Source organism: Molossus molossus, unplaced genomic scaffold, assembly GCF_014108415.1.
Source record: "Molossus molossus isolate mMolMol1 unplaced genomic scaffold, mMolMol1.p scaffold_m16_p_22, whole genome shotgun sequence".
In the NCBI taxonomy this organism is placed as follows: Eukaryota; Metazoa; Chordata; class Mammalia; order Chiroptera; family Molossidae; genus Molossus; species Molossus molossus.
This window is the reverse complement of record NW_023425358.1, coordinates 15526887-15553175: the sequence shown is the minus strand read 5'-3', so window position 1 is coordinate 15553175 and position 26289 is coordinate 15526887. Positions and strand designations below refer to the sequence as shown.

The window sequence follows — 26289 nt, the reverse complement described above, 5'->3', positions numbered from 1 at the left end:
CAGTGTTTGGCTTTTCTTTGTATAGAGACAGAAACAAAAGATAAACAAACTCCCTGGTCCCTAGAGCCACCAGGCAATCTCACATCCTCTGGAAGACCATGGCCAGCATGCTCTCCCTGCACACCCACCACAACCCATTCTCCTCTGCCTCCAGGTCACCCCTCCCAGGCACCTCCTTAAACTCCTCCTTAGTCCACACATAGTACTCTGCTGTCACTCTTTCCACAGAGCCACAACAGTTGGCCACTGTCTCCTGTCTGGGGGTTGCTGACCAGACAAGTACAGCATGAATGGTCTCCACCTGGCAGGAATAAAGAATAAGTTATGAAAACTGGGTTTCAGTGGGGTACAGTCAGGTGGAATCCTCTCTCACACCAGGGGAAAGATTCCCAATTGGAGGCCCAATGGCAGAACTTAAACTCTGAGCACAGAACACTAGCCAAAGAGAAGGGAGGACACAAACAAGAGTAGTCAGCCCTCTCAATGGCCCGAGGACCTTTGAATTAGGCTCCTGTTTCTGGTCCTTACACTTAACAGCTCACTGGGCAGGTCCAACAGGAACATCCATGAGCACGTTCTGCTGGATTGGAAGTTTGGGGAAGGTGAGGCCTTCGCCCACTGCATGTGCTCCTGGGAACATGTCTGTACAGCCCAATAATAGTCGGTGTTAACAAATTTTGGTAAATGTGTAATTAAAAATGAAACATAAAAAATTTTTGAAACATTTATTAAGTGAAAAACGTTACAAAACAATATTAAAATATAAGGTAGGTGCAAACGACATTATCTTATATGTAGAAAACCCTAAAGAGTCAACAGAATAAGCAAATTTAGTAAAGTTGAGGGATACACAAGCAACAAACATCAGTTGCATCTCTATAGGTTAACAGTAAAAAAATAAAAAAATTAAGAAAACAATTACATTTAAAATAGAATCAAAAAGAAAAATTATTTATAAATAAACTTAAGCAAGGAGGTAAAAACTTGTACACTCAAAACTAGAAAACACTGCTGAAAGAAATTAAAGAAAACACAAATAAATAAAAAGACATCCTGTATTCATGAATCGGAAGACTTGATATCGTTAAGGTGTTACTAATACCCAAAGCTCTACAGATTTACTACAATCCCTATCAAAACTACAATGATATTTATTGCAGAAATAGAAAAATCCATCTTAAAATTCATATGAATCTCAAGGGACCCAGAATAGCCAAAAGAACCCTGAAACAGAACAAAGTTGGAGGTCTCACACTTCCTGATTTCAAAATTTCCTACAAAATTTCAGTAATCAAAACAGAGTGGTAATGGCATGAAGACAGATATATAGATCAATTCAATAGGATAGAGAACACAGAAATAAACATTGCATGTGTGGTCAAATGATTTTTGACAAGGGTACCAAGACCATTAAATGGGAAAGGACAGTTTCTTCAAAAAATGGTGCTGGGGAAACAACAGAGCTGCAAAAGAACAGAGTCGGACCCTTACCGAACAACATATACAAAAATTTACTCAAAATGGATCAGAGATCCAAATATAAAACCTAACACTATAAAACTCTTAGAAGAAAATATAAGGGAAAAGCTTCACAACATTGGATTTGGCAAAGATTTCTTAGATATTATACCAAAGGCATAGGCATTAAGAGAAAAAAGACAAACTGAACTTCTTAAAAACGAAAAACTTGTATCCATCAAAGGATACTAAAACAGGGTAAAGGTAAGGCAAAGAATGGGAGAAAATATTTGCAAATCACATACCTGATAAGGGATTAATGTCCAGAATATATAAAGAACTCAAAAATTCAATGGCAAAAAAACAAAAAAACTCAATTAAAAAATGAACAAAGGACTTGAATAGACATTTCTCCAAAGAAGATACATAAAATAGCCAATAAGCATATGAAAAGATGCTTAACATCATTAACTATCAAGGAAATGCAAGTCAAAATCAGAATGCGATATCATTTTAAGCCCATTAGGATGGGTACTATCAAAAGAAGAAAAAAAGAAAAGAACAAGTACTGGTGGAGTGTGAAGAAATTAGAATGCTTATCCAATGCTAGTAGGAATGTGAAATGGAGCAGCCACTATGGAAAACAGTACAGTGGTTTCTCAAAAAATTAAAAAATACAATTACCTACGATCCAGCAATTCCACTTTAGGGTATGTATTTAAAAAAACTGAAAGCAGGATCTCAAAGACACATTTGTACACCGATGTTCATAACTAAGAGGTGTCCATTGATGGAAAAATGGATAAGCAAGTGTGGTATATCTATATAATTCAGCCTTAAAAAGAAAAATAAATTCAGACACATGCTACAACATGGATGAACCTTAAAGACATTATGCTGCCCAACCAATGTGCCTCAGTGGATTAAGTATCATCTCATGGACTGAGAGGTTCTGGTTCAATTTCCATGCCCGAATTGCAGGCTCGATCCCCAGTGAGGGACATGTGGGAGGCAGCTGATGGATGTTTCTCTCTCACATCAATGTTTTATCTCTCTCTCCCTAAAAAATTCAATAGAAACATATTTTTAAAAAGACATTATGCTAATTGACATAATCCAGTCACAGAGCACAAATACTGTATGATTCCACTTATAAGTCTCTAGAGTAGTCAAATTCATAGAGATAGAAAGTAGAATGGTGGGTGCCAGGAGCTGGGGGAAGGGAATATGGAGAGTTGTTGCTTAATGGGTATATAGTTTCAGTTTTACAAGACGAAAAAGTTCTGTAGATATTTTACACAACAATGTGAATATATATAACACGACTGAATCATACACTTAAAAGATTGTTAAGATAAATTTTATGTTATCTATATTTTACTACAACTTAAAAATGCTAGTCAAAACCAAACCAAACATATATCTATAAGGTAGAGGCACATAGAAGGGAGGTGGGTGTGGTTATATGTGTGGGAACTGCTCGGTGTCATGAATCCAGACAGGTGGTAAAATATATAGAACTAAATATCCATCTACACACAAATGAGTACAAAAGTAGGAAAATCTGAATAAGATTGGTGGATTGTGTCAATGTTAATGTGTTATTAGACTACAGTTTTGCAAAATGTTACCACTGGGAGAAAATGGGCAAAGTCTACAAAATATCTATTTCTCTTTATTTCATTCAACTGCACATAAATCTACAATTATCTCAATGAGAAACACACATACATATGGTCTTCTTTAAGAAAAAAACAACTATAATGTGTGTTTGTAATAACATTAAGGTAATAAAGGTAAATATCAAAACACCTGTGGATGTCATAACAAAACGGATTCTTTTCTTTTTTCTTTTTTTTTATCCCCACCTCAGGACATTTTTCCATGTTTTGTTCAGATAGAGTCGGGGGGGGGGGGGGGGAGAGAAGCATTGATGTGAAAGGAACACATCGAGTGGTTGCCATCCGCACGACCCAACCAGGGATGGGGACAAACTGCAACTGAGGTACGTGCCCTTAGCAGGAACCAAAACCGGGTCTCTCTGGACTGCAGGCCGACGCTCTAACCACTGGGCCAAACCGGCCAGGGCTGGATTCTTTTCTTATACAGGTGATGATGTGTATACTCTAAAACCAGCATTCTCTCTGGAGAAATTCTTGCACCTAAGCACTCTTAATATGCAGATAACTCCTCTATCCAGTTGCCTACCAGACAGCTCATCCTTAACTTCTCCAAAACAGAACTCCTGATCTTCACACCCATACCTGCTCTACTGGACATTTGCCCATCACAGTTAGGGACATGCCTTAGAAGCCAACAGGCTGGGCACAACAGCCACACTATCTGACGTTTCTGGCCTCCTCTCCTGGTTCCTTCCCCTCCAATTACTGGTCCTGTTCTCTGGCCTGCTCTTTGTTCCTAGACTGCACTGGGCACACTCCCACCCATCACCTTGCACTGGCTCATGGCTCCTTCCTTGCCTCCTTCTAGTCTTCACTCAGTGTCCCCCTCTCACTGAGGCCTACTCTAACCACCCTACTTGAAAGTGTTACTTCCCCAACCTAGTAAAACCAAGCCTTCTAATACTGATCTGTTTTTTTCTTAGCAATTTCTTCCATAGAGTATAATTTTGTTTATTGTATGTCTGTCCACCCTGCCCACTAGAATGTAAACTCCAAGAGCTCAGCAATTTTTGTCTGTTTTAGTCACAGAGTCATTCCCAGCTATGGCTTGGCACTTAGCAAGCACTCAATATACTTGCTGTTGTTAGCTGGAGAAAGCCCACAGCAAAGGCCCATAATTCAAACACATCTTCACAGCGTCACTAGCATCCCAATCTTTGGAAGGTAGGCTCCTCATCTTCTGAGGAGTAGACACAGATGTCACCAACCACCTCACAGAGCCACCTGCTGCTATTATCTCTACTGCTTTCAACCACAAAAACTTCTCTAGCCTTAAGTAAGCAGTAACACAATAACATCTAATAGGTGTCAGGTGGCTGAGAGATTAAAAACACAGCACAGGAAGGAAGCTGTAGCAATCAAGCAACTGTTCCCCCCTCCCCCAAACCAAAGTAGAAGTGACAGGTATATCATTTATAGACCTTCATCACTTCTCCTGCAGTATTTGCCAACACATAATCAAGTTTTGGTAACAGTTACTATCTGTTTCTTTATACTCTTTTCTCCTCTAATTTTGCAGAACAGAGATGTTCCTTAAAAGTTACCTGAAAATAGATTTCTATAAATATAACCATCTCTTCCACCCAGTTCCATTAGAAAATTAAGAATCACATTCCCTCGCCCTGGCCAGTTTGGGTCAGTGGTAGAGCGTCGGCCTGCGGTCCAGAGAGACCAGGGTTCGGTTCCCGCTAATTGGTTGCAGTTTGTCCCCGGCCCTGGTTGGGTCGTGAGGGTGGCAACCACTCGATGTGTCCCATTCATGTCGATGTTTCTCTCTCTCTCCCTCCCTCCCCATTCTATCTGAACAAAAAAATGGAAAAATGTCCTGGGGTGAGGATAAAAAAGAAAAAGAAAGAATCACATTCGCACTGAGGGGCAGGGATATATTAGTTTAACAACCACAGTTAAGAAAGTAACACTGTAGCCCTGGCTGGTTTGGTTCAGCGGTTAGAGCGTCGGCCTATGGTCCAGAGAGACCCAGGTTCCCGCTAAGGGCATGTACCTTGGTTGCAGTTTGTCCCCGGCCCTGGTTGGATTGTGTGGATGGCAGCCACTCGATGTGTCCCTTTCACGTCAATGTTTCTCTCTCTCTCTCTCCCTCCCACTCTATCTGAACAAAAAATGTCCTCGGGTGAGGATAAAAAAAAAAAAGAAAGTAACACTAGTTAATAATACTGAGTTGCATATTTGAAAGAAGCTTAGAGAGTTCTGAAACATTCCCATCAGGGAAAAAAAATTCTGCAACTATGTTTGGTGACAAATGTTAACTGGATATTTGATGATCACTTCACAATATATACAAATACTGAATCATGTTGTACACCTGACACTAATGTATTTCGGTTATACTTCACTTAAAAAAAAGAAAATAACAAACCTATGATATTAAGTGGAAAATGCACAGCAGCATGTTAGCTATTTCAGTTATATGTGCAATGCAAGGTCTGAAGGGAAAGAAGCTACACAATAACAACACGATATTTGCTATGGTATCAGGGATTTGGCTAAGGTCTTAAAAATCTGGATACTTTTTAAACAAACCAACAAACAAAATTTAGATACTCTTATAATGTGGTATATATAGTAAGTAAAATGTATCCTTTTTAAAAAGCACCAAGGCACCAGTTATTTTTTCCAAATAGTCTGAAAGACAAGATTTAACAATGTATTTTCCTTTTGGCATTTTCTAATTTTTCCTAAATTAAACAGGTATTATTTTTATAATAAGAAAAATAATTTTACGTTTTACAAATTAAAAATATCAAATCACAATATGCTTCATTATCCACATCCACACATATACCATATGAAGTATCCTAGTATAATTATATATAGCAATTGTCACTAGCCAAAAATAAAGGTATTTGTCCTGTTCCTTAATAGCTCTAGAACAGAGCTCTAGCATTTTCAAAAAGAAGGCAGAGAGGCTACTCATCAAACAGATGCTTGGAGAAGGCCCTGTGTGGTGGCCTCACTTGGTCCTGCTGTCTAGTTGAATCTGGGTTTCTCTCTCTCTCCATTTGCTCCTTTTACAGTCTTACTGATCTCAGTGGACGGCACGGGAGTCACCCTTCAGCCCTCCCTTATCTCACACCTCCATTCTACCCTGGTGACTCTACCTTAGCAATGTATCTGTAACTCAAACTTCCTGGGGAGGTGCAAGCGTTCCATATCTTGAGTGGAGAACAGGTTACAGAGTGCATTAGTTTGTCAAAATTCATCAAATTGTACAACTTAGGTCTATGCATTTCACTATGTAAATTATACCTAATAAGTAACGTAAGTGAGGCCCTGGATGGGTAATTCAGTTGGTTAGAGTGTCGTTCCTACATGTCAAAGTTGCAGGTTCGATCCCTGGTCAGGGCACATACAAGAATCAACCAATGAATGCATAAATAAGTGGAATAGCAAATTGATGTTTCTTTCTCTCAAATCAATATTTTAAAAAAGGTTTTTTTTTTTTTTAAAAAAAGTAATGCATGTGTGTACTATACACACACTCAGAATTCAACCATTTCTCACCAGCACCATCACTTCCATCACCACCCTGGTTCAAACCACGGTCATCTCTTTACTGGATCATTACAATAGCCTCTTAACAGGTCTCCCTTGCTCTCACTCCCAATCTACTCTCCAGGCAGAGCCAGGAAGATCTCTAAGACTCAAGTCAGACCATATTACTAGTCTGCTCCCACTGCACTGAGAATCAAAGCCTTCTAACAGCCCACCAGGTCCTGCTCAGTCTACTGTTTTCCCTCTGGCCTCACCTCTTGATGTTTTTGCCCTTGTGTTGCTCCAGTCTCACTCAAATCACAAGACATCCTTACTGTTCCTCAAACCCACCAGGCTGTTCTCTCTGTCTGGAATGCTCCTCCCTCAGATGGCTGCCTTCCTCACCCCCATCAGGTCTGTTATGAGTAGTACCGTGGTACCTTGTCCAGGTCCCCTCCCTCCAGGAATGAAGCATACTCCCACAGCTGGAAAATGTGCTCCACCCCCACCCCCAACCATTTGCTATCTATTCTGTTTCATCTACTCCTCTTCCTAAAATGGAAAGCTCTAAGACACAATTATATAAGTAGGCTCCTTAGATAAGGACCTGGGCAGAATGTTTCCCCCTCATAGCTGGAATCCCTAGCAAATCTACCAGAAAGTCTGATTGATGTATTAGAAGAACCAACCAGGATGCATAGGAAGTTTGTTGAAGAAATCAACTCTACCAACCAAGGGTGGCAGACACTGTGGGCTGCCCATCCACCAGCCACCTTCCATCAACCTTCCTCCAATATTCAACACTAATCTGACATTTACTGAGTGTCTACTGTGGTGTGTGCTAAGCACTGTCCAAGGCCCTGGGAATAGAGCATGAGCAAAGACAAAGCCTCTGCCCTTCAAGAGCTTACTTTCGGTGGGAGGTCTCTAACAGAACCCCTATTAGTCAGGCATCTTCCCATCCCCTATGTAAGCCAGTAGGCAATGGTGGTTAGTGTAAGAGAAGGCAATGAGTAAGACTCAAAGTCCATGACTGGGACCCGGCTGGTGTGGCTCAGTGATTGGGTGTCAACCTATACACCAAGAGGTCGCAGGTTCGATTCCCCATGGGGGTGTACAGGAGGCAGCCAATTGATGCTTCTTTCTCATCAATGTTTCTCTCTCTCTCTCCCTCTCCCTTCCTCTGTCTCTCTCTCTCCTTAAAAGGCAATAAAAACATATTAAAAAAAAAAAAAAAAAAGTTCATGACCGGGGCACAGGCCCTTCCCTGCTCCTCCCTGAAAGCATTTTGTTGATACCCCATGACCAAAGAGCTCTTAAAAACCAAATTTAAGAGAAGGCTTGCCAAGCACACCTCAAGAGAAATCTGCCAGCCCTGGCCAGTTTGGCTCCGAGGTTAGAGCTTTGGCCCGCGGACCGGAGAGTCCTAGGTTCGGTTCCCACTAGGGGCATGTACCTTGGTTGTGGTTTGTCCCTGACCCCAGGGTCGTGTGGGTGGCAGTCACTCGATGTGTCTCTCACATCGATGTTTCTCTCTCTCATGTCCTCCTTCTCTCCCTCCCACTCTATCTGAAGATAAATGCAAAAACCAAAGTGTCCTCAGGTAAGGATAAAAAAAAAAAAAAGAGAGAGAAATCTGCCAGGTTAAAAGGCTAAAGGCCCTCTGAGTGGCTACAGAAGCAGCCATAGGGCAACAATATTCAAACACAAGGGGACTCCTGGTACCAAGCTGTACCACGTGGTTTCTGAAAGCTCTTTCCAAGGCGGAAAAGGGTACTCTAGCTCTCCAGGACAGGTATCCAGCACATAGACCAATACTTGGTAATTAGAAAGAGTAAACTTGGGCTCAGACTGGAGTCAGGGTGTGACTCCTAACTCATTCCCTTTATATCTAGTGTAATCCTGGGTAGATCACTTAATCTTATGCAGCCTGTTTCCACTTGCAAATTGTACTGGAAGGGATGTTTTCTTTTTGCTGCAAGTCACAGAGAATTTCAAGGGTAATCTACATATAATAAGTCCTGAGAAGGGTCAGCTTTGGAGTGCTTTAATTTACCAGTTTAAGGAGCAACGTTCTTCTACCCACCCCTCCTGTCATCCTCAGTGTGAGCCTTGTTCTCATGGTCACAGGCTGATTACCACGTGCACACCTAGTGAAGTCCAGCAGAAGAAAGGCCTCTTACACAGCTCCTTATCCAATTCCTGAGGAGCCCCCAGCAGACATCCCCTCCTAGTCTTATTGGCTAGAATGGCATCAAATGGTTGTTCCCCAACAAATCTCTAGCACACACCCACAATACCAGCTTAGGGCTATCAAGACTTGCTCCTGCAGCTTGGCCTGCAGAAGAGGGCAGACACCTGAAAAACACTGGGATTCTGCTGGAAAGAAATAGGGAGGCAGGCAACCCACAGTATTTGCAATGTTCCCTTTCTGCTATTTAGTAATGCTGACACTGCTGATGGCCCCACTCACTTTGCTAGGTGTTGCTGCTCATCTTGGTAGGATAATAAAATGTGCTTGCATTAATTTTTGGTCCAAGGGCTCATTCAAGGCCCAAGTTTCATGTGATAGACACCTCTGCAGTCTATAGACAAATACCCTGGATAACTGGAACAACCTAGTAACCTCTGGGGGAGAAAGAGAGGTCAAGGCAGACAGAACCCTCACTTCATGGTCACTGACAGGACCCAAAATCAGTGAAATGACAGCAGGTCCCCTCAGTGGCCAAAGCTGGGTGCTGCTCAGAGGTACCAGAGGTACCTCCAAGCTGTAAACTACAATTCTGTTCATGAAATTAAAACATCTTTTCAACCACTTTTTTTTTTTGTGGTGGTACGTGCCCCTAGCGGGAACCAAACCTGGGACTCTCTGATCCGCAGGTCGACGCTCAACCGCTGAGCCAAACTGGCCAGGGCTCAACCACTTCTTAGATAAAAACAAATGTTCAAGAAAACCCCGCTGTATAATCTTAATTCTTATTCTTTCTCCAGCATACTAAAGAAATAAACTTGGAGAGTGACCCAAATCTACAGTCTAAGCTTCTATCAAGGTGCTTAAGGCTCTGCCTACCAGCCCCATTCTCCCCTTCACCTGCCAAGTCATGCCCTAACATGCTCTGTCTCCTCTTAAATGCTCTCAGCCCTCCCTGGGCCTTTGCTCCTGAAGCTCCCACAGCAGCAGGACCTTTCCTACCATCACAATTCTCCTGTCAAGGCTACACCACAAACCAGGCCCCCTACCCTGGGGCCATGGTGGCTCACTCATTTAGCTCTGATTTCCCTCTGCCCTGCATTCTAGAATGTGGTGTAGGTCCCTCTCGCCCACCTATTGCACAGCTTTCTATACAAAGGGATGGCCTTATGTACCTCTGATCTCCACAGACCTTCTCTCCAGAACGGTTCAATGTTTGGTATATAAATCGGTGAAAAACCCACATGTGTATTATCCAAGGCAAAATCTCACCCAGTTTTCTTCTGAATTCTCTTCTGAGTATGATCTATTGTCATCAGGTATAAGTCAGTGAGACACAGTATAAAGCCAGCTCACATTTCCCGGGCCTTCATAAGTAGAGGGGAGGCAGGTGTTATTGGCTTCATTTAAAAGATCAGGAAAAGAGATCAAAAGAATCTTTCCTTACACATTTGGTGAGCAGCACAGCACAGAGACTCATGAACAAGACTGACTCCAAATAAAGGGCAAAACTCTTGTCCTCAAGAAACAATTTAATTGGAATGATGAGACAGATACATGAAAAGGCAAAAAACAACAACAACAAAAACCCCCAAAGATATTCTTATCTAGAGCACTACAGATGATGTCCTATACTCTGTAGGGTGTTCAGCAGCAGTCTTGTCCTCTACCCACTAGATACCAGTAGCTCCCACTCCCCTCAGCTGTGAAAACCAAAAATGTCTCCAGACATTGGCCTATTTGAGAACCCTTGATCTACAGCAAATGCAAAGTTTACCTTAACAACCAGTGCAATCACAAGATATCACCATCAGGATCCCTCCCAGTCTATTCTCTGAGATAGGTCTGTGGTACTCCTCCAGTAGCTGTGCGGGGGTGCCTTTCCAGACCAAGTCCTGGCTTCATTACTGTACCATCCTCCCCCCATTTCCCCTTCAAGCTAACTTATTTATTTTCACCCAGATGCAAAGTATGTTAGGATGTTTTAAAATCCTGTCAAGAATGAGATAGGGTAGGGGAAAAAAAATAATGCAAACACAGGACAGGAGAGAAAACACACCTCAATGCAATCTGATTAATTGACAAATTGTCCCATTATTGAAAATTTGCCAAACACCTTTTACAACACTGCCATCAAAGTGTAAGCCAGAGGCCACAGGGGCATGAGAGTTCTTTCAGTCCTGGTCCTTCTGGTTAGAATGAACTTCACTGAAAAGCTGAGCATGAACACTGGCTGCCCAGAGGTGAGAATACCAGAAAAAAACTCTTAGCAACAAAGGCCCAGGGATGGGAAGAACCCATCTCAATAAAATTTCTTAAATACATCAATACAAACTATATTTTTCTACAACCAAAATCCCAGTTCCTTTCACTTTCTGACCAATATATGGTCATAACCTAACTAAGAAATGAATCTTATTTTGGCCAACCCTCAAATAAAGTTAAATGTAAAGAATACTATATATACAAACAGAGAGTAAACATGCGTATGAACAGTGTCTGGCCCCTAACTTCTATATAAATCATAAATATTATTAGCTCTTATTACATACCTTAAGGAATTCTTTGGGTAGAGTATGAAATGATAGGGGTGAATTTTTATATTTATTCAACTTTACCAAGGTCCAGAAGTGGAATCACAATCCTAAGAATTTACAGCTACTAAATGATGGCATCTTATTGATTGATTGATTTGATTTTTGGAGAGAGAGGAATGGAGAAAGAGACAGAGAAAGAAACACTGATAAGAGAGAATATCGATAGGCTGCCTCCTGCATGCCCGACTGGGGACCCGGCTCACAATGTGGGCATGTGCCCTGACTGGGAACCAAACCAGTGACCTCTTAGTGCATAGGTCGACGCTCAACCACTGAGCCACACCAGCTGGGCCTAAATGATGGCATCTTGAACCCAGTATGATTCAAAATTCATTAACTTACTGATCACCATTGAGCAGAGATTCTCAACTGGAGTGATTCTGACCACCATGGGACATTGGCAATATCTGGAAACATTTCTGGTTGTCACAACTGGGTGTGTATGGAGGGATGTGTGCCTCTGACATCTGACGGGTAGAGGCCAGGGATGCTAATATCCTACCATATACAGAACAATTATATGCCCCAAAACATCAACAGTGCTGAGGTTGAGAAACCTTAAAGGAAAGGTCTTGCCACCATTATCAGCCAGGAAAATGAAGACTGAAAGTATGCCTACACCCCAACATATACTTCTCACTTTGCCTCAATCCTGCCTATTCTAGCTGCCCTTCCCACCCTGTCTGAATGAATCTGCCTCCACAGAGAATTTGCTGGGCTCTCTTGCTCCATCCCTCTTTGGACTCTCAGACACCAGAAAAAGTATGTCATGCCACATAACAAGTCAGGAGACTTGCAGAGTAAGAAAGTCAGAAAGTGAAATGATGTCCCTTCCAAAGCACCATGGTCTTTGTGGTTTGTTAATCCAAAGCACCTACTACTCTGGCTTCTGGGCTAAGGAGCTCCTGCCCTCAGCAGCTCTCACTATTCACCAATTTTTTTTTTATCCTCACCCGAGGACATTTTTCCACTTTTTGTTCAGATAGAGTAGGAGGGAGAGAGAGAGAAACATCGATGTGAAAGGGACACATTGAGTGGTTGCCACCCGCACAACCCCACCAGGGCCGGGGACAAACTGCAACCGAGGTACATGCCCTTAGTGGGAACTGAACCCGGGTCTCTCTGGTCTGCGGGCCGATGCTCTAACTGCTGAGCCAAACCGGCCAGGGCTATTCACCAATTTTTAAAGAACTGATCGGCCCTGGCCAGTTTGGCTCAGCGGTTAGAGCGTTGGCCCGCAGACCGGAGAGACCCGGGTTCGGTTCCCACTAAGGGCATGTACCTCGGTTCCCGCTAAGGGCATGTCCCCGGTCCCAGGTGGGGTTGTGTGGGTGGCAACCCAAGGATGTGTCTCTCTCACATCAATGTTTCTCTCTCTCTCTTCCCTCTCTCCCTCCCGCTCTATCTGAAAGAGAAAAGCAAAAATGTCCTCATGAGGATTAAAAAAAAAAAAAGGAATGATCAGTAATCCAGACCATGATAATTTCCTTCAGGGTAATGGTAATTTACCCTGACAGTTCTCTGAACACCCCAGTTCTCTGAATACATGATGAGACAACGGTTAATTTCAGATTTTAAAAGAAAGGAAATTTAACAAAGAAGTTAAATTTAAAAGAAGTTAAATTCCAGCTTTAAAAAAAAATTGTCTTAGATTTCTAAAGCATGTATACTCCGGGGTGCACTTTTGTGTCTACCTTCCCAACCAAACATCACAATTATACTGTGAAGAAGGCTGAGCAGATATCAAGTTCCATCCTAGAAATATGGAGAGGCCACAGCAACAAGAGGCCTGGGCCTACTGCACTGCCCACTCTGCTGGGCTGGGATGTTTGGCTACTGGCCTGATTGTAGACGCTCACTCATTTGTACTTAGAGAATCACTGAAGCATCCTGACTTATTTTTACACAGCATAAAATTTGTATCCTACAAAGGGGCTTATCACAAAGTTAGAAATTATATGGCACAAGGTTGAAGAGAGACTGGAGAAGGGCAGACTGACTATACATACAAACTGATCTAGGCAAAATTTTTATTTTAAAATAAAAATTACTTTAGATTTTCACTTACACAACAAATTAGTTCATAATGAAAATTTTCCTTTCCTGATTCACAAGCACCATAATTTATAATTACTGAACATTTTCCCAATACTCCAGAGAAAGATCTGCACACTACACATCAGGAAATCAACACAGGAGAAATGAAACTCAAGTTCACAACTTTTGCTTTCATGCACACTAAACCTAACTGTGTCTTCATAAATTACAAAAATCTCATCTTTCTTACCTGTTATAGTTGACATTTATCGTACATCCTTTATGTGGAAGACACTGCTGAGTATGGCAGGGAATAGAGTGAGAAAAGAGGCAGTCCCCACCCTGGGGGCATATGGAAAGTACACCTACAGGCACAGAGCACATCTAGTGGAGTAACTCAGGAGGAATGGTAACAAACTGAAAAGGTGACCTCACCTGGGTCCTGAAAAATGAGAAAGACATCACACAAGGAGATGGAAATGGAGGGCACTTCTGACAGAAAGAACATGGATGTTCAGTTCAGTTGCAGAAGCAGAGAGCAACACCTGGACCAGGTTCAAAACTGAAAAGCTACTTGTACAAAAAAGGCAAAAGCATCTACTCTACTTGCTCTAAAAGAAAACTAGCTCAGTCTAGCAGCACTGCAAAGCAGAAATGAGGAACAAGACAGGCTTGGGGTGACCCTTTGCCTATCAGCAGTCAGAGACAGTCTGGAATCGGCTACAGGCCTTATGCTGGAGGAATGCTCCTTGGGCTTCTGTACTGTCAACATAGGATGGAGGCAGTCTTCCCTCACCTCCCTGGGGGCTTGGGGGTGGGGTAGGGACCAACTCCTGCAATTGTGCCAACAAGGAAGAACTACAACAAAACTGCTATTTACCAAAGGTTTCTCTGTACCACACACAGTCTTTTCTCAACCAGAGGACTGTAAGAGTCTGTTCCCCCAGGTGTGCTTTGGGGCCACTGCCACATAACTAAGGAAGCCCCTTTCCTAGAACACACCTGCGCCCTTTAGGCCCCAACCCAAGTCACCCTGATGCCCCTGCTCAGAATAAACGTGGTGCCTCGGCTGGGGATCTCAGCCCTGAGCCAAAGCCCCCCATCTGGGGGCACTGTCACCTGATCCAGGCCTCAGTCTGAGCAGTAACAGCCCCTGTGGCATGGCAGAGACATGCAGATTTCAGGTCTTCACCCCGCCAATGAAAGGTTACAACAGAGGTTGCGCCCAGGTTTCACAAAACGAACCATCTGAGCACATCCTGGCTGATGCAGACAAGTGGCAGGAGCTGGCTGGCGCCCAAGGGCCGCTCCCCAAAGCCAGGCCGCGACGCCTCCACGGACCACGGGTGGGCAGTGGGTAGTTGAGGGTTCAGCGCAAGTGCTAGGGCGGAGGCGGACTTCGCCGCAGCCAGGCGGAGCACGTGCCGGGGCTCGCCGGTCTTCCCGCTCGGAGGACAAAGTCCGTTACCTCCCGCTCTGCGACTAGGGCACCGGGCACCAGGCGTCGGGCGCAAGGCGGGCACGGCCTGCGCGCGGCACCAACCCGACTTCAAACCCCGATCTGTCGCCAGGCTCGGCCTCCTGAGACCCCTGCGTTCACTCACCATTGTGGTTGACCCAGGTCGGCTTCAGGAGCTTCATTGTTCGGCCGCCGCCGCCGCCGCCGCCGCCACCGGGCTGAGGCGAGAGCCGCGTCCTTCAACGCGCGCGGGCCATGGAGCCACCACCGCCGCTTCCTCCCGCGCCGCCCGCCCTCCAGCCGCCGCCCACCCCGCGCCCTCAGTGCCGCCACGACATCGCCGGCTCGCGCCCCAGGCCGCCGCCACAGCCGCCCCCAGCGCTTGGCCGCCACCGCCGCCGCCACCGCCGCATCCCCTGCGCCGCTCCTCCTCCGGCAGCTCCCGGGCAACGCCGGAAGTCACGGCGCGCACCTGCCAAATCGCCCCGGCGGGAAACTGCTCCCCACGCGGACGGGGCCGCCCAGGCTACTCCGCTGGCTGGGACAGCACAGGGCGGCTCCGCTTCGGATTCAGCCCGGGAGCAACGGCGGACGAGGGGGAGGGTCGGCTGGTACCGCGGCGGGCGAGGGGGCCTCGAGTTGCAGCCCAAGTCGGCGATGCCAGACAAGGTCGGAGTAGGGTGGGCCGCCTCTTTTCCAGCTGTACCTCGCTGATTACTAGTCCGACTGATTAACTAGCTTCCGTCATTCATCAACACGCGTTTATTGGGCATCTCGCGAGCGCCAGGCCACGTGCTGGCGCCTGGGTGCAGCCGCCGGCGGGCGGCAGCCGCGGTGCCAGGATTGAATGAATGCAGGGAGATGACCCAGACCCGGGTAGGATCACGGGGTAGGCCGAGGTGGTGCGTTTATTGGAAGATCGGGACCATTTTCACAGATGTGGATACTTAGATCTGGAATAGAAGTACATTCCTTTAGCCACTCTGGTCGCACTGCAGGGGTGCAGTCCGACTAGGTAGGGGAGTGACATGCGGGATCGCTGCGCCGGGCAGCGGCAGAAGAGAGGGCCCACACCGGCGCCTGGGGAAGGGCCAGGCGTGATCCAACCCTCCGTTGGGGGCGTGCCCGTGCGCTGCCTCTACGACGGGGCGGGACCAAGCGTGATCCAGTATTTCACAGCTCGCGCCCCAGGCAGGAACGCTAGAATGTGAATCGACGGGGTGGCCGGACCGTAGCGCGAGGCACCGCGGGCCGGACCGCCAAGGTGCGCGCCCGGAAGCAGCCAGTTGGCTGCCTTAGGAGCCATGGCCGCCAGGGTACTGGGAGCTGTCGCGTGTGCTCTGCGTTCGCCGGGCTGGTGAGTGCGCACCTGACTGTTTCGCGGGGTTTGGCCCGGGCACGCGCGGGGAACTCTGCGCGAGCTGGTCTTGGTCTCGCCTGCCCTTGTCTGCGGATGTCTAAGAAATAAACTGACCGATCCCACCTCTTCCTGAGGCTCTTCCTGTGGATGAAAATCCAAGGACTCTGGCGATCAAGGACCCTGCCTAATTAGTTACACTGGTGTGAACGGAGAATTTTTGTTGTTGTTCAGGTAGAGTGGGAGGGAGAGAGAGAGAAACATCGATGTGAAAGGGACACATCGAGTGGTCGCCACCCGCACAACCAACCAGGGCTGGGGACAAACTGCAACCGAGGCACACGCCCCTAGCGGGAACCGAACCCGGGTCTCTATGGACCGCAGGTCGACGCTCCAACCGCTGAGCCAAACCGGCCAGGGCGTGAAGGGAGAATTTTGAGAAACCTCCCATATTGACTTTGCTGTCACATCTAGCAGTTACGAGTGCCTTGGGTTTTGAGGGCATTGTAAACATTTTTTTCTTCTGTTTAGTGGGGAGAATCAGATGTTTATATATATATTCTTATCTTTTTCAGGCGTCTGGGAATTTGGCAGACACAGATTAGAGAGACTCACCAGCGAGCTTCATTACTGTCTTTCTGGGAACTCATTCCTTTGAGGTAAACTCAACTATGGGTCGGACCTCTTTTGGGGGTGTCAGCGGGAAATGGACGTGCATTTGAAAAGAACAAACTACTCTTTGGTTTGCAAAACTAATAGCCTACAACACTTCACAGATTCAGCTAAATGTTTTTCTATCTCTCATCATTCTCTGTATGGAATACTGCTGCTGTCTGTAATCAGAAAACAAAAATTAAAAGTAAAAATAGTTTAAATGAAATTTAATTACCTTTGAATAGATTCTTGTGTGTTTTTAAAGGGCATAAACTTCTGTTCTCTATGGGCATTCCATTTCTGACTCCCTGGAGAAGTTGGGGGGGGGGGGGTAGACTCGATTTAAAAAATTTTGGTCTTGATGCTAGAGGATTTGATTATTCTTAAATTATCACCATACTAGAGGTGTTCCTGAGAGTAAATCAGACTTTTGTTAATGTTCTAGGATGGGAACATTTGTTAATAAATCCCCCAAAGTAGGAACATTTTTCCATTGATTGTTTAGCTAGAGTGGAAGAGAGGGAGGGTGGGGAGAGACAGATGGTCCTTGGTTGCCTCTCACACGATCCTGACCAGAGCTGGGGATTGAACCCGCAACACTTTGGTCTGTGGGCTGATGCTCAAACCACTGAGCAAACCAGCCAGGGGCGAAATAATTTTTATAAATCACAAATCTGTTTAAGATGTAATTAGTGCCTGGGTGGTGTGGCTCAGTGGTTGAGCATTGACCCATGCACCAAGAGGTTGCTGGTTCGATTCCCAGTCAGGGCACATGCCCAGGTTGTGGGCCATATCCCCAGTGGGGGGCATGCAGAAGGTGGCCACAGATGTTTTTATCTCGCCCCCTCTCCCTTCTTCTCTCTCTAAAATCAAGAAAGAAAGAAAAAAGATGTAATTAGCTACTAATGTATCAGTTTGGTATTTGCACTTTCCAGTGCAATCCCAAGGCACACCTGAACTCTAGCACTAAAGATGAGCACTTCCCTTTAATTTATACCCTCATGCCCCATGAAGCTTTCCCACCCCTTCCTGGGTTGATAGTATCCACACAGTTCTCACAAGGACCCTGGGGTGGAGTCCATTTCCCTACCACTCTCAGCTTATGAGGTTAGGACCATACACAATTCATTTCCCAGTGGAGATCTCAGTACAAGTTTGGGGTACTTTACCTAGTGCCATGTCTCAGCATGTTTGTGAGACTGACGAAAATTTTTAATGTTTGCTTTATCCATTAGAGCAGAGCCTCTGCGAAAGAAGAAGAAGGTAGATCCTAAAAAAGACCAAGCTGTAAAGGACCGTTTGAAAAAGAGGATCCGAAAATTGGAGAAGGCTAGCCAGGAGCTAATTCCCATTGAAGATTTTATTACACCTGTAAGGTTCTTGGATAAAGTGAGGTAAGAGTCCTCTAGGGTTGAGGTCCTCAGGGCAAAGGAGTTCCATCACCTAAATGTAGTTCTACCTGCAGTTCACACCAGGTGATGGGAAGGGGTCAGTAGGCTTGGGCTGAGTCCTTTTCTCATTGTGTCTCATGGGAGGTGGAAAACATTTCTGGATGGTGCTCTTGAATGCCTGAATGTGGGAAGGAAACTCAATAATTATTTGATAAGCCAGGCCAAATGCCTGAGTTCGTATTAACACTGCTCAAAAGTTCTTACTGCTTTTTTTTGCAAGAGAAGTTGTAGTTGTGACTGATAATTTGGCCCTTGGGTCTGCAGGCCTTGCCCATCCTGATGGTAGAAACCCCTTAGCCTCTTGCTTTGCGATGGAAATGCTCACAGTTGGGATGTGTTGTGTTCATGGCTGGCAGGGTTGCTATCTTATAAAAGTGTGTATATTTATAAAGTAGCAACTTGCCATACAAGTGGGACATGGCAGGTGTCTTTTGGTACTCCAGGGCTAATATAGGCTCTTAACTCCCTGGAACTTTGGTGTCTGTTTTCATCATACCATTTTACTTTTCTCCAAAGTCACCTTTCACCAAATGTAGTCTCTGCCTGGGAAAGAGAAAGTGCTATCAGAGTCTTCAGAGGATCAGTCTCATCCATGTAAAGCAAATGGCAGTGGTTCCTAGCATCTATTACAGTTGTTGCCCCATTCAACATTCCATTCCTTAATTTGTCCCAAACTTTCACTTTCTTTTCTAAGTTCCATCTGTGTCTGGCAGGGAGGATGCTTGGGCCTTATGCAGTCACCCAGACTCCCTGGGCAGTGAGTTCAGTGCTCCCTAGCTTCACACCTTTGGATTTGTGTGTTCCCAGACAGCGACCTCAGGTAGAGCTCTCCTTTGAGGAGGTTGAGCGGAGAGCTTTGCTTCTGAAGAAGTGGTCCCTGTACAAGCAGCGAGAGCATGAGATGGAGAGAGAAGCCATCAAATGCATCCTTGAGGCCCAACAGGAAGCTCTGCAGGAGCTGCAACTCACGTCCCAGGAGCTCCATGTAGAGGCCATCAAGCGAGACCCCAGTCTGTTCCCCTTTGAGAGAGAAGGGCCAGATTACACACCACCAGTCTCCAACTACCAGCCCCCAGAAGGCAGGTACCACGACATCACCAAGGTGTACACACAGGTGGAGTTTAAGAGGTAGAGCTGCAGGCAGCTGTCTGAATATGCTGCCCTTGAGAGCCAGAATGAACAGAGCTCAAGTCTGCTTGTCAGAATCAGGCATGCTGAAAATAAATGTAAGTTTAATCAAGTGTCTCTTTGTCTTATGTTAGAGTCAAAATTAATTCACCTGAGTATGGATGGGGGTGAGACGTGCTGCCCTTTTTTTTGGTATTATTTTTATCCTCATCTGAGGATATTTTTGCATTTTATCTTCAGATAGAGAGAAACATCAATGTGAGAGAGACACATCGAGTGGTTGCTATCCACACGACCCCAACCGGGGCCAGGGACAAACTGCAACCAAGGTACATGCCCTTAGTGGAAACCGAACCTGGGACTCTGGTCCACAGGCCGATGCTCTAACTGCTGAGGAAAACTGGCCAGGGCTGCTGCCCTTTTAAAAAAAATTTCTTCTTTTACTTTATTTTTATTGTTTACACTATTACAGATGTCCTCATTCATACCCTCTCCCCCATGCTGCCCTTCCTTGCCAGGTACTGAGGAGAGGATGACCAAGTGTTGACCATTGCCCCCGATAAAAATAAGATTCCAATTGTGTGGGGCAGATGCCCCCAGCAGGAGGCACAAAATGACCCCAAGAAACAAAGGTGAAGGATGTGCGGGCTGTATGTTCTTTGTTGTCTGCAAAGGTGGCAGAGAGGCAGGGCCTTCCTGGGTGAGGCAGACAGAACACATGAACTTCCTCACATCAACAGTGGGACCAGCTCAGCATTTTAAACTGGGGAGGGAGGCTGAAGAGAGTGGGGCAAGCCAGGGACACACTAACAAAGTTGCTATGTCCCACAGGAGGGTGAGAGGCCGGGGGCTGAGGACTCCTTTTCGAGTGCTGTTAGTCTGGGATGGTGACAGTTCTGGGGCTGCCAGAAAAAAATGCCACAGCCTGTGTGGCTGAAACAGACATTTCTGTTCTGGAAGCTAGAACTCCCAAGATTGAGGTACCAGCAGGGTTGGTTTCTCTGAATGCCTCTTTCCTTGGCCTGTAGATGACCACCTATTCATTGTGTCCTCACATGGTTGTCCCTCTCTAGTCATACTGGATTATGGCCTACCCTAATGACCTCATTTTAACACTGTCCCAGTAGTCAGACATGAAATTTAACAATCTCAACAACCACCTTGATTTAATTTTCAGCTTCCATTTGGAATTGAATGTGTAGAATGGCTTTTGACATATTCCACATTTTCTAAAAATGATCAGGGGGAATTTTAGGGAAGCAGACCAAAATTCCATATGTCCTGTGTTTGGGTTTCTTCATCCAAGAGGCCATGAACCCTTTTTAGGCAAGGTGTGTTCTGTAGCTGTGTACATTTCTTAAAAACTGGAATCTCACCTCCTGTGAGCTTATAAGATGCAGCTTGCTGATACAGAGGTACGCTCCACCTGTGTCTGCAGAGGAACTGAGCGAGTGGGCCATAGCCAAGTGTGAGCGCCAGTGGCTGGCAATGCATGGTCACCACCAAACCAGGGCCAGGTAAGGTGTTCATGGCCACACAACCATTTAGTTACTGCATTCTGACCCCATTATGTGTCCACGGATTTACCTGAGAATTCTAGACCTTAGGATGGCCATCTCCTGTGCTATTGTGTTGGGGGAGGGGAGGTGGGGAGGAGCATGAGACAGCCCCACCTGGCTGTTCACAGCAATCCATAGTGGTGCTTGGCTTCCTGGAAGCTGTGCAGTGGGCAAAACTGTCTTCCAGAACATGGCAGCAGTGGGGTACTCTGAATGCAGGTGAGGGTTGGACAAGTAGCGTTGGAGACGTTGAGCTCTGTGTTCCAAGCCAGGTGAAGCTCCCAGGTACCAACTAGAATATTTGGGCCAGTCAGAGTCCTTAGGGTCGTGCAATAGCCTACTTTAAACAGACCGGAGGAAGCCATGCAGGGGTGCTTGTCATTCGTCTTTCTCATCCTGCGGCAGAGGGAGATGCCAGTCTGCAGGGGGCCTTTGCCTCGGGGTCCACACCAGGGCGTGCTTTCTTGCAGCCTGGACTCTCCCACGCTCGCTCTCACAGAGGGACCGCTGTGCAAGGAAGACCCTGGTCACTTTGCACCTCACATGGTTCTTGTACCTCCCTCCTCAGCAGTCTCCCAAAGACAGATGGACAAACAGAGCATTAACAGACCACTCCAAAACTGTTTCCATCTAATACACCTTGGTTGTTCCAGATTAGCATACACATATCCAGATCATACTTTCTCCAGAGCTACTATGAAAAACTACAGTTGACCCTTGAACAATATGGGGCTAGGGGTGCCAACCCACCACAGTTAAAAATCTGTATAACTTAAGTTGGCTTTTGCACATGTGGATTCACAACTGTGGGTGGAAAATACAGTTGACCTTTGAACAGCACAGGTCCACTTAAAAATCCACAGTTAGTGGAGGCATGCAATTCAAACCTCGTTGTTCAAAGGTCAATTGTACTGTTTAGATCACCATAATTTGAGGAAATTTAAAAAATGTCTTCTCCTGGGCCTCAGGGCTTGATGCCTTTTGTTGACCTAATCAAATTCACTTGCTAAGGCTGCTTGGGTGCTAAACTGGAAGAAAAGACAAAAGTCTAAAAGAGTGGCCAGAGCCCGACCGGTGTGGCTCAGTGGCTGAGCATCGACCCATGCACCAAGAGGTCGCTGGTTCAATTCCTGGTCAGGGCACATGCCCAGGTTGTGGGCCAAATCCCCAGTGGGGGGCATTCAGGAGGTGGCCAATCAATATTCTTTCTCATCAATATTTCTATCTCTCCCTCTCCCTTCCTCTCTTTGTAAAATCAATAAAGAAGAAAAAAATTTTTAAAAAATAAAAATATAATAAGAGTGGCCAGAGGGAGGAAGATCAGGCAAGAGACACAAGTCCAGGGAGCCTTGGAGGGGTGAAGAAGAGTCCAGACCACAGATGCCACTCTCCCCAAAATAAACACAGGGCGGGCAGTATATCACAACTGTCACAGGGCCCCTTGGTAGGTGCCAGGGGCTATGCTGGCCTCTTTACACATATTAATTTCACCTTCTCAGTCTTCTTAAGCTCAAACACATGTTTTTGTTCTTGTTTAAAAAGTGATTAAAAATTCAAAGTATAATATGAAAGACTCCCAGAACTCTGTCCCCTAGGTGAAATTGACAGCCGCCCCCAATAATCTACTGGCTAGTGTATACTTGCTTTTTTCACCGAGGCACCTTTCCACACCAGAATATTTTACTTTCTTTTCCTTTTAATGTCTATGTAATACTCCATGGTGTGAAAGAAGTTATTTGGATAATGTCTGTAAGTGGAATTTAGGACACTTTCAGGTTTTGTACAATCATAAACAGTAACAAAATGGACATTTTGAACTTTTAACTGTATTCTGTTACCCAATTATTTCCCTAGGATAAACTTCCAGAAGTAAAACGGGTCAAAAGGTATGCATTTGACATTTAGACAGTCAGAACTCCTGACATTCTACCAACACTGCACAAGGACACCTGACTCTCCAAACCCCTATCAGCACTTCTGACATTCTGTTGTTTTAACTTCTATACCAGGCCATTTGGTTTTCTTTTTAAATTAATTCCTTCTTCATATCATTTGTCTACTTTTCTATTCTGAAACCATCCCCATTTTTCTTAATGATATAAGAGCTTATACATATATAATAGTTACTAATTTCTTGCTATGCAGACTGGAAGTTCTCTTTTCCATTTTTTGTACTTCCACTTACTATGGACTTGTCACATTTTCCTTTATACAGAATGTGGTTTCCACATCAGTTTGTCTGCTTCAGAAATAACATACACTTAACAATGTTGAAGCAGCCACCAATCCTGTAGGCTCCCCTTCCCTAGACACTCCCCATAAGCACTGCACCCTCACAGCTTCTCTCCATCTCCCCACCCACAACAACTCCAAGGCATCACTGTACTCTAGATTAGACTGTAGGTGCTAGGAGGGCAGGTGCTCTATTCTTATCGCTCCTGTATCCCCAAGAGTGCCCAACATGACAAGTATCTCAAGTCTCTGCTGAATGCATAGACAACTAGAACCACCTCCTTACTGGTCCTTTGCCGCTCCATAATGCACTCTCCCACCATGGCAGCAGACTGATCTTTTAAAGGTATGAAACAAATCATGCTTCGCAGCACATGTTTAAATTAGAATCTAAACCCTTTTTAAAGGCCCACCAGGTCCCTGGTACATCTCCAGCCTCATTCCAGCCTCATATCCTACCCCTCTACAGCCTACCCTCCTACTCCAAGCACCTGGACCTTTTCCTCGGTGTAACCCCCCCCCCAGGACTGGGTGAAGGCCGCTAAGGCTGGTTCCTGGTCTTTCGGGACTCAGCAGTATCACTTCCTTTGCAGGTCAGCTTACAATCCTAACACTGTTAGGGAACCCTTCCATTCTTTCCAAACCACTTTCAACTCTCCTCTTTGTCTTTCAGTGTCTGAAAATCCAGTCTAATTTCTGGTATTTCTCGGGGGGGGGGGGGGGAGAGGAATGCACAAAAAGAGGAGGCCAGCCGGCAGGGCTCCTCTCCAGAGTCTCTGGACCTGGAACGTGGCGAGGGGTGGCCTGTGCATTCGGACGCCCTGGAGACGCGCCCAGGCAGCTCAGCGCCAACCCCCCCCCCCTCTCTCTCTCTCTCTCTCTCTCTCTCACTCTCTCTCTCTCTCTCTCTCTCTCACACACACACACACACACACACACACACCCTTCCCGGGCGCACCTGGGCCTCCGTGCTCCGACGATCCTTCCATTCACGGCAGCTGTCCAGGTCGCGTCGCCATTGCTCGCAGGCCGGCCGCTCGCCGTGGACGTAGTAGTGGTGCAGAAAGTGCCCAGCGCTGCGACAGAGCTGCCACTCGGCGCGGTAGGCTTCGCAGGGGCGCGGCGTCTGCGGCGAGTGGTGCGCCTGAGCTGGAAGCCGCTGCACCGCCCACCCCGGAGCCCCAACCCGAACCTTACCGGGGAGGGAGCTCGGTTAAGCCGGTCACCCGGTCCAACGAGGCCCCCGCCGGTCCCAGGAGCCCACTACACTTACCCGCCAGCCGCCGCGGTCAGCCATGTCCAGGTGAGCACCTGACCCACGCCGTTTTCAGGCCGCTAGCCAATGAAGACTGATGAAGCTCGCACCGCGTGAGAAACCAAGGAACTCAGAGATATGACGATTTAAATCCTCGCCACCTCCTTGAGACGCGCCAATAAACATGACGTCCGGGCAGGGCAGCCAATAACAGCCGGGGACGGGGCGCATGCTTGGAGGGGCGGAGCTCAGAAGGGTAGGGGGTTGTGCTGGGAGGGTAGGAAAGCTCCGTGCAGAGCCAGCGCAGCCAGAGTGCTACTGACAGATGGCGTTTTCCCGGTGCTTGATAGGCATCACGGGTGCACCGCCACGTTAAGTTGGCTGTTTGTGAAACGCGGGTCAGGCCAGTTCTTTTCAGCGACTATTATTTTCATAATCTTAAAGATTGGGTTTATTGTCGTAAGCACATACTGTGCAGTAACTGCCGCGAAACTGCCAAGACTACTGCTGTAATGTCCACTCGAACTCAGAAAATGACCGGGGTTGGCTGGGCGTGACATGAGTTGCGGGTAGGGTACCTAGGGTGCAGGATAACCTCCCAACGGTACCCAGGTTGAAGAGGCGAGATGGGCATTCTGAGCACAGAGGTAGGGGTGGTCAAAGGCCTGGAGGCTGTGAGTGGCATGGGGTACAAGTCCAAGGGCGGCTTGTAGGTCTGATTAGGAGTGAAAGTTTTACTGAGACAGAAAGCACTGCAAGTTGGTTCTCCAACGTACGCAAACCTAATCGTGTGTTGGGAAGCCCCTTACAAGGCAGTTGCTGGGCCCCTTCTAAGATTGAGACTGGGTCAGATGCCCTGCAGGTGAGCCAGAATCTTCAATTTTATCTGGAGTCGTGCCAAGTTGGCTCACAGACCAAACTTGGAGAAGACACTGTGTGACAATAAGGCTCCAGGCCAAGGTACAGCCAAAAAGACCAAGACTTTTGATCCAGGTGACCCCTCTGTACCACCAGAAGACCCATCGTTAGGGTCCACCCCTGGCCCAGGTAGGAGTGTGTGCCTCCAGCAAAAAAACAAGACTGATTTCATTGCATGTACAGTCCGTGATGCCTAGGGGGAGAAAAAACCAGGGCCAGCTTCATTATGCATAAAATGACAATGCGTCAGGCAATGTGATCCTGCCAGTAGAGGCCGCCAACCCACCAAAGGTTTTTATCTGCTAGTGAACCTTAAGTGAAGAGTCAGATCACAGTGGTACTTCATGCCTTCTGAAACCACATCCATCACCAGTGGTGTCGTTTTGGGTCACAGGGCCCAGTCCTGGTCATCATGGCGACCTTCAGTGCTCATTCTCTGAGGATACATGGGTGGACCTTGGGGCTGTTGTCCTACAGTGGCCCATCTACTTCTTTTCTGAATGTTGGGGGGAGACTTGTTCAGAGAAGGACCCCTGGTACAAGGGGAGACTCTGCTGGGCCTGACCATCCCCACCCCAGGGATCAGAGAGCCTTGATGTCCAGAAGGACAACAATGTCCAGAATTACCCCCCCCCCCCAAATTCTTTTCTAACAGCAGGATGGAATGAGGGGCACCTGCAAGGAGGCCTTCCTCCAACTCCTGGTCAGTGGCACAAACATAAACCCATGTTGACACCTAATCAAACATTTAGAGGCAATCCATGTTTTATTTATTTTCTGTTTTTATTTGAAATTCTTGATGTGGAATTATTTTCAGAG

At 46.3% G+C, this 26289-nt stretch overlaps 3 protein-coding genes across 6 annotated transcripts in view; 1 reads left to right on the top strand and 2 right to left on the bottom strand.

Moving 5' to 3' along the window:
- Positions 1–15358, bottom strand: part of LOC118639744 (protein HIRA) — a 93818-nt gene extending 78460 nt beyond the window's left edge. For both annotated transcript variants that reach the window (XM_036276147.1, XM_036276148.1), the window contains exon 1: positions 15062–15358. In XM_036276147.1, coding sequence (XP_036132040.1) covers positions 15062–15098 — 37 coding nt within the window. In that variant the 5' untranslated portion in view covers positions 15099–15358. The remainder of the gene's footprint in view (positions 1–15061) is intronic.
- Positions 15359–16141: 783 nt separating this feature from the next.
- Positions 16142–19618, top strand: MRPL40 (mitochondrial ribosomal protein L40). The gene is made up of 4 exons (XM_036276143.1): positions 16142–16273; positions 16849–16932; positions 18163–18321; positions 19186–19618. The coding sequence occupies exons 1-4, from the start codon at positions 16221–16223 to the stop codon at positions 19508–19510; spliced, it is 621 nt and encodes a 206-aa protein (XP_036132036.1). The 5' UTR covers positions 16142–16220; the 3' UTR covers positions 19511–19618.
- CUNH22orf39 (chromosome unknown C22orf39 homolog) lies at positions 18316–24645 on the bottom strand. Of its 3 annotated transcripts, none has more exons than XM_036276145.1 (3): positions 24571–24645; positions 24256–24423; positions 18316–18496 (listed from the first exon to the last, which is right to left on the bottom strand). In XM_036276145.1, the coding sequence occupies exons 1-3, from the start codon at positions 24592–24594 to the stop codon at positions 18383–18385; spliced, it is 306 nt and encodes a 101-aa protein (XP_036132038.1). In that variant the 5' UTR covers positions 24595–24645; the 3' UTR covers positions 18316–18382. The 3 variants fall into 3 exon arrangements, with proteins under 3 accessions (XP_036132038.1, XP_036132037.1, XP_036132039.1); XM_036276144.1 differs by lacking the exon at positions 18316–18496 and adding an exon at positions 21241–21572; XM_036276146.1 differs by lacking the exon at positions 18316–18496 and adding an exon at positions 21241–21461.
- Between the last annotated feature and the right edge of the window lie 1644 nt (positions 24646–26289).

Coding starts and splice junctions, on each gene's coding strand:
- MRPL40 (XM_036276143.1), top strand. CDS start 16,221: ATGGCCGCCAGGGTACTGGGAGCTGTCGCGTGTGCTCTGCGTTCGCCG. Junction 16,274..16,848: donor GCTCTGCGTTCGCCGGGCTG/GTGAGTGCGCAC, acceptor TATCTTTTTCAG/GCGTCTGGGAATTTGGCAGA. Junction 18,322..19,185: donor AGGTTCTTGGATAAAGTGAG/GTAAGAGTCCTC, acceptor GTGTGTTCCCAG/ACAGCGACCTCAGGTAGAGC.
- CUNH22orf39 (XM_036276144.1), bottom strand. CDS start 24,594: ATGGCTGACCGCGGCGGCTGGCGG. Junction 24,424..24,570: donor CTGACCGCGGCGGCTGGCGG/GTAAGTGTAGTG, acceptor CACTCGCCGCAG/ACGCCGCGCCCCTGCGAAGC. Junction 21,573..24,255: donor GTCGGAGCACGGAGGCCCAG/GTGCGCCCGGGA, acceptor TTCCTTGCACAG/CGGTCCCTCTGTGAGAGCGA.